Genomic DNA, 12,085 nt, shown 5'->3' with positions numbered 1-12,085 from the left:
AATGGGATTTCTATAGGGGACAAACTTCACAGAGTGATGGATGCAGACTTAAGAATTCTTTGTAGTTCCTCTCATTTCCTTTTCAGGCAGAGAAAATGTTTATCTCTTGGGAGACTCTGCTGATTTCTGCTTCTCAGAACACTTTCCTTTCTAAGATACACACTGTTGGACAAGCAGTCTTGGACAAGACTTAAGCTAGGCAAAAACATGCACCTTGGTGCTTTGTTAATACCACAAGGCTTCATCCAATCTGTTCTCATAGTGGAGACTCTCAGGAACAAAGTTTGTTTCAAACTGATTTTAATAAAACAGATTTCTTTTAAATAACCTCTTTAACTTTCCAAAAAACTCCTTTAACTCTACATAAGTAGAACAGTAAGACTTGCTTCAAAAGTGCTGGCTCTAGGACATAGTGACAAGATCACAAAGTACAGACCAGACCTCTCATGCCTTGTCAGAATGTACAGCTCTGCTCTCTATTGCTGATGCTGTGGTGGGGGCTTACCAGGCTGCTCTGCCTCTCTCCACACCTTGGTCCTTAATGGCCGCTGAAGGAGTGGGGCAGCTCCCAGTTACAATGGTCAGAAACATCACCCTGGTAGCTTGTCTTATCTGCTTGGAATGGAGTGGAAATGTCCAGTGATCTGGAACCATGTGCCAGTATTTTGTACATCACAGTTTATGTGACTAAGGGAGAAGAAGCTGTAGCTTCAAGGCAGCAGATGGCCTAGGCCCTCCTTACACTTAGGGACAAGCCTGGAGTCAGGACAGCCCCTGACAAAGGGGGTAAAGCCATAATACTCCTTGCTTGGATTTAAGGAAAAGAGAGCAGAAACCATCTTTCCACTTTGTGAAGAGGGCCTGCCTGCAAACTACCTGCATGGGCTCAGGTTTCCTACAACCAGCTTTAACCAAGTGTGAGTGCTGGGCTCATATTGGGAAGCAGAAAGAACCAGCTCTCCTACACCCACCCTTGTGCTTCTGCACATGTCTCACAGCTAAAGGAAAACAGAACATGGAGATGAATGGTAGGATACAAACACAGAAAGGAACGATTAACAGACACGAGGCACCTGTGCTATTCAAGTTTTACATTAAATTGGTGACCAGTAACTGTCCCCTTAGCAACACCAGCTGAGTGTGTGTGGTCAGACTCTAGGCAGGAGGCTGGGATCCCTGCACATCAGCTCCTGTGTTCAGCTGCTTGCTCTGCTGCTGGAACTCCAGCCGGGTCTGGCGGTTGGACTCCAGCAGTTCCTTCAAGCAGATGTGCAGGTGATCATTCTTCTCCTCCAGGTGATCCAAGCAGGAGTTGATCTGGTCCAGCATGGAGTTTATAGCTGCATATTCTAAAAGCAAGGGAAATGAGAGACTGAACAATGTAAGTACAAAGTCACTGCAGTCAGAGCAGGCAGTGAGAGCTCTGGCAAAATATGCCCACAGCATTCTGGCTGTGTCTTATTTACCCCTGGGTGGGTGAACTAAAATGCAACTGAATCCTGCATGTGCTCTGTTCCTGATCAAATCAGGCCAATGGAAAGCTGGAACACTGGTAACAAGATCTAAGGCAAGGTACCTGGGCAGTCCAAAGCCATTGTGGGCACATCTGACAGCCTCAGATCTCACACACAACAGCCAGCCACAGGCTGAGTGCTGACTACAACAGTACCAGGTAAATCCCAAAGACAAGTCAGCCTTTATAGCTGCCTTGGGAATCACCTTTCCTGATAGTACAGGCATGTTGTCAGCATGCTGTAGGGTTTGTTTTCTGTGAATTGGGTAAGGCTTCCAAGCTGGGATGTGCATCACTCAGGCCTGGCTGGAGTCAGGCTGCCACAACAGTGCAGCCATCATGGCTGTGGCAGGAGGAGGGGATGAGCCCAAAGGTGCTGGTAGAGGCACCATTATTTCCACAGGAAGGTAAGTGTTGGGCAGTGAGTTCAGCCCCAGGATTGTCATGCTCTATTAAGGCTTTGGGTACTTCAGATTAAACCTAGACTCACTGCAGATGATCCTGGCAGTTGGGTCTCTAGGTACAGTTTCTTATTCACAGCATTGTTTCAAGTGCAGCAGTTTGCCTCAGTACAATGGCATTTCACAGTGGTGTGTGTCAGCACTGTTACCCAGCTGAAGAGTGCTGTGCTTCTGCAACACTTGCTTTTGGATTGCTCCAAGCAATATTCACATAATCCTGAAGATAACAAAACCCAAACTGAAAAAACAGACAAGATAAACTGCAGAGGTTATTCAGGACCCCTGGGAGGCTGCAGGGGACCCCAGATTGAGCCAGTCCCATGTTCCTTTCTGAATGCACACAGCTGGGTGAGGCAAGGAGGCAGAGGTGGAGCTGTGACCAGTGGGCTGATGTTTGTGAGGATCAGGGGCTGCAGGACAGGGAAGGATGCCTGTGTGGGTGGGACAAGCCCAGCCTCATGGGCAGGGGCTGGCTCCTCTCCACCCAGCTCCTCTGAGCACAGTGTGATACTCACTGTGCCTGGAACGCTGGGCTGAGCTGAAGGAGAGAGGAGGGAGGATGAGGATGTGCTCTGGGCACCCTAGGAGGGTTAGGCTGTGCTGAAATCCCCCAGACCAGCTCTGCCCCTCTCAGCTGCCCCAGCACACCAGGTCCAGGCACTGCCAGGTCCAGCAGCTTTAAAAGAACTGTGAATATTTAAACATTGAAGTCATTTGTGTTATTAATAGCTAAGAAGTTTCATTACAAAAAAATAATTATCCTCCTTTTCTTATAACCTTATAACTTTGGAGCTATTCAGAGTGTTGCGGCCTTTAATTCTTTGGAGAATTGTGTAATGTTGCATTTGAGCTCATTAATAAAAGTTTGGCCTTGTAGGTATACATAGAGGTGGCACTACAAGTGATAGCACTGATGATATTTCTTGCATTTCAAAATCAATCCCACAAACACATCCTTTCCAAAAAGGTGGCAGATATCAGTATTTTTCAAGGTACATGAGTTACAGCTCTTCAATTTGGTGCACCATATTCCAGTGAAATGGTGAGCAGATCCCAAGCAGACATGGTAACTACTTCTGGCAACGGACGTTCATCAGCTTGGCAAGAAGTTTGTAATCACAGCAGAAGCTTAATTTTCTCCATGCCTAAAACTAAATGAAGGTTATATAATTTCTTCAGCTTTGGGAAATGAAAAAAATTTACCCATTTAAAAATAAGTTGTAAAAGCCTTTGTTTGTTTTCTGTTAGTTGCCAGCTTGGTGGATTTTTGTGGAAATATAACCACGTCCCTGTTGGAAACACTGAGCAGGAGTATGGCAATGGCATTAACTCCTCTACATTCTTACAAGAATAGTTGACAAAAATCACGTTTCCTACTTGAGGTGAAGGAAGAGATCCACAGCCTCAGCCCCACTAGACCAGGAAATAGCAGCAGCCCTTCAGCACACAAAGCCCAGTTAATTACAAACTGAACAACCCAATTACTTAAGATGTAGATCCAATTAAGTGACTTTCTCCATCACATCCAATGTGTCTCTTAGCTCTACAAAAAATATAAAATACAAATCACGGTGATGATCAAAGCAGCGAACACACTTGGGGTGCTTCAGGGCAGAAATGATTGTCCTGTCACTGCAGCTAGATCCCAGACACAATTCCTAGAATCACCTGTGTAGGTCACATCTGGGAACAGAATGTTTTGGGAAACAGCAGAACCCAGCTCCACCATTTTCAACAGAAGAGTAGCAAAGTGCTTACTCTGAAAGAATTCCAGTTTTGAGTGACCTCTACGTCCACATTACTCCTCCGCTGTCGTCTCACTTTCTCCATGGGCTGGTTCTAACTGGACAAGGCAGTATCAGAATTGGCATACTCAGGCACTGCAGAAACGCCCCAAAGTGGAATTTCCCAAGCTGCATTAAATTCCCTATTTCCTTGCATGACTACTTCTCCCAGGTCTGCCCACATGATCTGCCCTGTGGTTTCGAAACCTGAACATTCTCTTTCCTGACATCCGTACCCCGTACACCAGCAAAGGCACAAAATAATTTTTTCACAGGAAAAAAATCCATCCCAGGGCAACACGTAGGAACTCGGTGCCCCGTGGCTGGATGGGAATCAAACAGTGCAGCTCCCCAGTCCCACTGCCGTGCAGCGGGTGCAACGCTGGCACTGGGCACCGCTCCCGACAGAACATCTGGGCACACTTGAGCACATCTGGGCACAGCTGCGCTCTGCCACCCGCAGCCCAGGGGACCAGGCCAGGCCAACCTGCACCACGGGCTCCCCCCCGCAGAGATGGCGGCCCCGCTCTCCCCCACGCACCTTCCTCCTCGAAGGTGTCCCCGCCCTCGTCGCCCTCGTCGCCGGTGCCGCCGCCCAACACGTGCGGGTCTCCGTTGGGCCCCGACATCCCGCCGCGCCCGCCCGCGCCTCGGCGCCGCCCGCACGGCGCGTCCGTGCACGCGCGGGGCCTCCAGCCAATGGGAGGGCAGGGCGCCTTGCGCGTCACGCAGGCCGGCGCTGCGGCGAACTCTGTGGTTAGCGCGGAGGGCGCGGGGCGCAGGCGCGCGGACGGGCGCGGCGAGCAGCGCCGGGCACGGCGCGGCCCCGGGGATCAGCGGCACGTACGGGATTTTTCCCAAACGCGTGCCCAGCGCTAGGCTGTGTCCTTGCCCAGGTGTCCTCAGGCCCTGCCGGACTTCCCCGCTTAGGGGCCACCATCAGTATTAAATGCTTCTTTCCCAACACAAGTGATGTTCTGTATGGATAAATCTGCATTCTGTCCGTGTGGGCCATCCCGTCCCGGCTAGGGCTTTGCTGCTCAACTCCCGCCCTGTCTCCAGCTTCATCCACTAAGCGGCTTGAACCAGCCTCAGGTCACCTTCACACTACTTCCCTAAACCAATAAGCAGGATTCAATTTGCCCTTTCCTGTCTTTGGCCTGGTATCAGGCGCACCTCAGTCTCCTTGAGGAGATCTCATCACTGTGTGGTGTTTTCATCCCTGGGGGTGAAGACACTGGGATGAAAATAACCCACAATTAGAGCATTGATTCAAGCAGTGCTCCTGAGATCAAGGATTCTGTTATTAACTGGGTATTTGGGACAAAGACGAAAGAAAATGTCATGTTCCCATTTAACATTGCAGCCACCTCTCTATTCTGTGGGTAATAACCCTGCTGTGCCGGAGAGTCAGGCTTGTGTTGCACCCCAAAGAGGGAAACTGAATATAAGTGTAATGAATGGATGTAACCACATGTTAATAAAACAGATGACTTTCAGTGTGGAGATGTGCACTTGCATTGTGGGTATGTGCTGGTCAGACTCCACAGCCCCACCAGGCAGAGAACCACAGAATCCCAGAAGGGGTCAAGCTGGAAGGGATCACAGTGGACCATCTGATCTCACCCTCCTGCTCAAGCAGGGTCACCCTAGCACACACCACACAGGATTGTGTCCAGACAGTTCTGGAATATCCCCAGCGAGGAAGACTCCACACCCTCTCTGGGCAACCTGTTCAGGGCTCAGTCACTGCACAAGAAAGTTTTTCCTCACGTCCAGGTAGAACTTTCTGTGCATCAGTTACTGCCCGTTCCTCTTGTTCTATTGCTTGGCACCACGGCCTGATCCATTCTGTGCCCCCTCTCTGCAGACACTGACAGACATCGATGAAATCCCCTCAGCTGCCTTTTATCGCGGCTGAACAGGCCCAGTTCCCTCACCCTTTTAACTGATTCTTTTATTCACACTTTAGGCTCTGGCGTGTTCTCAGAGTTGATGATTATAGGGCAGCGGGTCCGCACCTTGTTGGCTGTCCCGTGTCGGGTGTCCCGTGCGGGGCCTGCCCTCACCGGGGTGCGGTGCTGCCATGCCCGAGCCCCGAGCCGCGGCCGTGCCGGGGCGGTGCCGCCCTGCCCGGGGCGGAGCGGCCGCTCTCCGCCCGCCCTCAGCTGAAGATGGCGGGTGCCGGCCGCGTCTGGCGGGTCGGAGCGCTGCTGTTGCCGCCAGCCTGGCGGCTGCGGGCCCCGGGACGAGCCTTCGGCGCCGCGGCGGGACGGGGAGGCAGCAGCGGCGGCGGCCGCCTGGTGCTGGGCGCTGCGTTCGCTCTGGGCGGCGCCGCGGGGCTGTGCCTGGCGGCGCGGCAGCGCCTGCGGGAGCACTCGGCCGCTGAGGTAACGCCGGCTCCCCCTGATCCCCGCCGTGCCCTCCCCGAGGCCTGCGGGGACCCCGCTGCGGCGGCAGCGAGCCCCCGGGGACAGCGGCTCCCCGAGGACCGAGTGGCTCCTTCTGCCCCGCTTTGAGTGAGGGAAGAGCTTAAAACGGTCTGGGAGGCCCCTGGCAGAGCATTCCTTGAGGAGCCGTAAGGAAAGGCTGTCAGTGAGGGCTTCCTTGGGAGTGTGGAGCCTTTTCTGGTTTTGCTTTTTCGCAGCACCCGCGCAGGGTTGTGTAACCCAGTAAATTGTAAATGAGAAACAAAGCGGGGTGGCTGCATTTGTTCTTTAATGTGTGAGGAATGATTGGCACGGCCTGTCAGGCTGCTGAGGTGCAGCAGCTTTGCCAGACATCCCGTAACTGATGTCACGGTAGCCCTGGGCTTTCCCTGCCTTGTCCCAGTTGTGCCCAGGTTGGTTAATCCCAGGAATGTGAATTTGGGCAGACACGTGCCTAAAATTAAATGCAAACTCTGTTCTCCCCAGCTTGTGGCCTCAACAGAGGCTGTTGTGGGGGAGGGATCGTCTTGTAAAGGCTTTATTTTTGTTTATTTGAATATTACTGCAAATGGTTGTGTTTTTCTATAAAATTCTGTTTTACAGAATAGAAACCATAAAGGGGTAAACTGTCTGGATTTAACTTTCTTTTTTTTCCCTGGCTATGAGTAGGAGTTTCCAGCACATTAAAGAGATGTGTAGAGAAATGGGTTATTGGTCCCAATGGATGGTGAATATTTAAATATTTGACACCATTTAAAGAAAGCATCTGATAGCCAAGATATGCCTATGATCAGATGCTGACACAATGTCAGAACATTCAGGACAGAAATAAAGGTGGAAGGAAGGTAGTGTTTATGTTTTTATTAGAAAATGGAATCTTCTGTTCTTTCTTCCACAGCTGCCTGCAGGGAGCCTGCAGCTCACTCTCTACCAGTATAAAACATGTCCTTTCTGCAGCAAAGTCCGAGCTTTTCTTGATTACCATGGACTGCCCTATGAAATTGTGGAAGTGAACCCAATCATGAGGAAGGAGATCAAATTCTCTTCCTACAGAAAGGTGCCCATCCTGCTAGCCAATGCTGGAAGCCCTCTGGTAAGTCTCCCTGACTTGGAGCCTCACCATGCAGGGGAATAGGTTTTGAAGAACTTCCTTTTCAATTTAACCAGTTTCTTTTAAATGGTTGTTTTAATCCTGTTTTTCAGCAATTGAACGACTCCTCGGTGATAATCAGTGCAATAAAGACCTATCTTGTTTCCAGGTAAGAAAACAGGGTGATGAGAGAAGAGTTGAATGTGGAGGGCCCAGGTTAAGTAGAGATTTAAAAGAGTGCCGTAAGTCTCTTGCTGACCTCGGGCTCTGAAGCTCTGGGTGACCTGAGCCTGGTTGTGATATTATGGGTGATGCCTATATATGTTGTGATGTGTGTGATGTCAAGCAAAGCTTGTACCTTTTAGAAGTACTTTCTCATCTGTGAGATTCTGTTTGCACAAAACCTACTTAAACATGGACTAGTGTTAGTCCTGGAACTGAGCTTACAATTAGCCAGTTATAATATCTAGAATGAAATGGCATTATTGTGCCTATGGCCTGTCCTTCAGGTCTACTTGAGAATGGTAGGAAGTTTAGGAAGGCTGCAGAAATTTCTGTTCCACCACAGACAAAGGTATGTGCACTAATAATAATTATTTGCAAGTAGCTGTTCCAGTCTCTCTTTTTTTTTTTTTTTCCAATAGAATCTGGAACATGGTGCACTTACTTTTTGAATACATTTTATAGTGTGTATCTTTCAATCTGGCCTTTGCTCTTGCTCCTTTTTTGTAGGAGCCAGATCAGTGCTAACTGTGTTTCTTTTCACAGGAGGAATAGCTTAGAAGAAATTGTGTCCTTTTATCCACCTGTTAAAACAGTGACTGAACAAGGCAAGGAGGTGATTGAGTATGAGAATAAATACTGGCTCATGCTGGATGAGAAGGAGACCAAAAAAGTCTATCCTGTCAAAGAAGTGAGAGTGTAAGTGCTCTTCAGTTTCTGGGCTCTCCAATTACAGCCTCCTCCATATGTACTCAGGGTAGATGTAGATTTAAAATCCCACTAGGGCTGACTAGTCTTGTCACACTCCTGTTAGTGTTTCAAGCCTCTTTAGTTGGTTTGCTGCGTTTGTTACATAATTCAAAACAAAGCTGTTAGCCTAGTTACCACCACTATGGTCACACAGGCCTTCAGCTGCCTCCAGTTTCCTTCTTGGCCTTTCCTTTGTGCCACAGAGGAATGCTATTGAGGGAAAGTTTCCCTTCCTGATTTATTTCTCATATTGGGCAGAGAACCTAATGCTCTATCTTAGTCTTAGATTCAGTTTGAGATTGGAGGAACCTTACCAAAGATAACAATGCTGAGTGCATTTTAGAGGGGCCACCAGAGTACCTGGGTAAAAGTGTTTGCCCTTGGAAGGATCTCTGGCTGAGGCAGCTGTGACCCTGTGCCTCCTGTAGCCCTTCTATCTGTATTAACCTCGTTCACTGAAAACTTTCTTTTTACTCCACGCAGGGAAGAAATGAAGTGGAGAAAATGGGCAGATGATTGGCTTGTTCACCTCATCTCCCCCAATGTTTACCGCACCCCCAAAGAAGCTTTGGCATCTTTTGATTACATTGTCCGTGAGGGGAAGTTTGGCACCTTGGAAGGTCTCTTTGCCAAATACGTGGGGGCTGTTGCCATGTTCTTCGTTAGCAAGAGGCTGAAGAAAAGGTTGGTATCATTAAGCACCAAGTACCTAAGAGGAGAAATAGCTCCTCCTTAGCTGTGAACCCCAGCTGTCAAAGGGCAGAACCTCAGAGTTTTAAACTGAACCATTTAATCCTGTATGAGTAACAAGTGTACTTCTATACTGGAGGTACTGAACCTCTCTACTCATGCACTATTTAATTACTGACTGCCCCTTCACTCTGAAATACTGCCCTTCCTTGCAAACCAAGACTAGCCCATAAGGTGAGAAGTGATAGAAGGTTAAAGAAAGAAACAAACTTGAGTGTTTAAACTGATTCTTCTCTTTACGCAGACACCAGCTTCGAGATGATGTCCGAGAAGATTTGTATGAAGCAGTTAATGAGTGGGTGAAAGCTGTTGGCAAAAATCGACTGTTCATGGGCGGGAACCAGCCAAACCTCGCTGACCTGGTAAGGGCTTCATCCCTGTGGTTTTTATCAGCTGGATCACAAATTATTCTGCTGCTCATCTCTGTGACATGGTTAACACAAGTACAGGCAGGGAAGTTGAGCTACCAGAGATACTGTCCTTTGTGCAGTAATACAATTCCCACGTGGTGGGGACTTCCCCATAACTGCAGATAGATCCTGATCCTTCCTTACTGTTTCCTCATGGAAAAACATGCATATTCTTAATTACATTTCTGCCATTCACTCCTTCTTGCTAATCAGAAGGATGGATCAGATGGCAGGACAGGGGAGGAGCCATACTGGCTTGGCTATTGAGACACTTGTACCCTAAGCCATTCTCCACTGCTTTTTTGGTGTTGTTCTGACCTCTCTGCTCTGCACAGGCAGTGTACGGGGTACTCCGGGTCATGGAAGGGCTGGAAGCCTTTGATGACATGATGGTTCACACCAAAATTCAGCCTTGGTACCAGCGCATGGAAGAAGTAATTGAAAAAACTGGAGTTGCAATCTGATGCCAGCTGCAGCTGCCTCCCTGAAGTACTTGCATGGTGAAAACTTCAGAAGAAGTGGCTTTTATTTTTAGAGTTGTCTGGTCACACCTAATGGACTGACATGTGGGCACAGAGACCACCCCGGTTGGAACATCAAGCTGCTGTGAGAGAAGGGTCCAGCTGGGTGTTTGTAGAAGGATGGGGACAGGTAAAAGAAAGATATTTTGGATGCTGCTGGAAAGGAGGCACTCTGAACTGAAGAATGCAGCAAAAAGGTTTCTTTCAGACAAGAGACACCTTTAGAGCAGGTTACTGTAAAAGCAAGATGCTCTTGGCTGGTGTTATGGCTGATGTGGTAGGCCTGACCAGCTTTTGCCTCAGGCTGTCTTCTGCTACTCATCCATGTCATCTGAAGTGTTTTCCTGACTGAGACACTGGATACTGGTTTTTAAGTGAAAATATTTCCTGCAATAGAATCTTGTAAACCTAGTGCTAAGGGAACTGGAGGAATCTGCAGTGCTGGAGAAGGCACCCTTCCTCTGACAGCAGCGAGGCTGCACTCAGCAAGGCATTTGCTTTCACTCTTCCATGTAAACGGTTCTCTCAGGATTTGATTCTGTACGATCTGCAAGGATAAAGGCTGGCTTTATTCTGTCCCCTTTGTGAGATCTGAGTTCTTACTGTACCCTTTACACCCAAAGAACATGGCCTACACTGAAATCACAAATACAGAGCAGTTATTGGAAAGGCTTGTCTTGCATGAGATCTCTCTGGAATATCCCTGAAGATCAGTTTGTTCTTCTTTTAGGAAAAGAAGGATTAAGAGCCATCTGCATGGCCACGGTATCTCTAGATGTTTCTGTCATGCAAGAGTAACAAAGGATTTGCTGATGTGGCAGTCAGATTAGGAGCTGTACCTGCAGCTAAGTCTTCTGAGCTGTGCTGAGTAGAATCATAGAATGGTTTGGGTTGGAAGGGACCTTAAAAACCATCTTGTTCCAACCTCTGCCATGGGCAGGACACCTTCCATTACACCAGGTTGCTCCAAGCCCTGTCCGACCTAACCTTGAACACTTCTAGGAATGGGGCAGTCACAGCTTCTCTGGGCAAGCTGTGCCAGCACTTCCCCATCCTCACAGGGGAGAATTTTTGTAACATCCCAGGTAACCCTGCTCTCTGTCAGTGGGAAGCCACTACCCCTTGTCAAAGTCCCTCTCTAACTGCAGAAACCATATTTGTCATAGCAAGACACAATGCAGGTTCAAATGTGAGTGATCCTCTGCACAGCCCAAGTATCCTTAATTACCACCTTGATTAAGTTCTGTTTCCCTAGGAGAACAGGCAGGTTTCAGGGAATCTGATTTGTTGTGATATTTCAGGTGCAGCTGAAGCTGGTCTTTAAATACAACTACTTGTTCAGTGTGTGTTCAGGGAGAGTACCTTTATTGGTTATAACAATGGTGGTGATACAGGTTTGGGTTTTTTCTGAATGGAGAACTAGTTCCAAATTCCAAATTTATGATCTGACATTGAAGGGAGAAAGAAAATGTTTACAGTACAAATGGCTGCGTGGCTCCTGTGATTTGTATTTCCTTAAACTGTTCTGTACTGAAACTTGTGTTCCATAGTATCAACAAGCAGTGTTCTTTTAAAGAATTATATTGAACATGCATAAACAGGAGGTTGAAGAAACCCATGATGATAATTTCAGCATCCACCTCAAACTGAGAGGGAGGAAGAGATTTTCATGTTAAATGAGGATCTGAAGCACCAAGGGCTCAGTGATTCCACTTCTCCTTGCTGTGATACATGAATCAGTCCTCTCAAGGTCAATATCCATAACACTAACATGCCAATAATATTACATTAAATAAAGATTGTTTCAGGATTTTGTATCACCTTTTATGGAGTCTTAGAATGTTAATGGATTGGAATGGACCTTAAAGATCATCTACTCCCAACCTCCCCTGCCATGGGCAGGGGCACCTCTCACTAGACCAGGTTCTCAAGGCCTTATGCAACCTGGCTTTGAGCACTGTCAGGGTTGAGGCATCCACAACCTCCCTGAGCAACTTGTGCCAGTGTCTCACCACCCTCACAGGGAAGAATTTCTCCCTAATATCTAGCCTAAATTTCCCCTCTTTCAATTTACACCTTGTCCTATCACTACAGTTCCTGTTGAGGAGTCCCTCTCTGGCTTTCTTGTAGCCCCCTTCAGATCCTGGAAGGTGCT

General features: G+C 48.2%; 2 protein-coding genes across 2 annotated transcripts; one reads left to right on the top strand and one right to left on the bottom strand.

Moving 5' to 3' along the window:
- Positions 1 to 283: 283 nt before the first annotated feature.
- Positions 284 to 4,441, bottom strand: BBLN (bublin coiled coil protein). The gene is made up of 2 exons (XM_059864801.1): positions 4,300 to 4,441; positions 284 to 1,349 (listed from the first exon to the last, which is right to left on the bottom strand). The coding sequence occupies exons 1-2, from the start codon at positions 4,385 to 4,387 to the stop codon at positions 1,156 to 1,158; spliced, it is 282 nt and encodes a 93-aa protein (XP_059720784.1). The 5' UTR covers positions 4,388 to 4,441; the 3' UTR covers positions 284 to 1,155.
- Positions 4,442 to 5,906: 1,465 nt separating this feature from the next.
- Positions 5,907 to 11,740, top strand: PTGES2 (prostaglandin E synthase 2). Its single transcript, XM_059864924.1, has 7 exons — positions 5,907 to 6,148; positions 7,086 to 7,280; positions 7,391 to 7,446; positions 8,046 to 8,198; positions 8,733 to 8,933; positions 9,244 to 9,361; positions 9,745 to 11,740. The coding sequence occupies exons 1-7, from the start codon at positions 5,933 to 5,935 to the stop codon at positions 9,871 to 9,873; spliced, it is 1,068 nt and encodes a 355-aa protein (XP_059720907.1). The 5' UTR covers positions 5,907 to 5,932; the 3' UTR covers positions 9,874 to 11,740.
- Positions 11,741 to 12,085: the final 345 nt, after the last annotated feature.

Source organism: Haemorhous mexicanus, chromosome 21 (assembly GCF_027477595.1).
Source record: "Haemorhous mexicanus isolate bHaeMex1 chromosome 21, bHaeMex1.pri, whole genome shotgun sequence".
Classification (NCBI taxonomy): domain Eukaryota; kingdom Metazoa; phylum Chordata; class Aves; order Passeriformes; family Fringillidae; genus Haemorhous; species Haemorhous mexicanus.
Note: the sequence above shows the minus strand (reverse complement) of the source record. Positions and strands in the feature narration are given on the sequence as shown.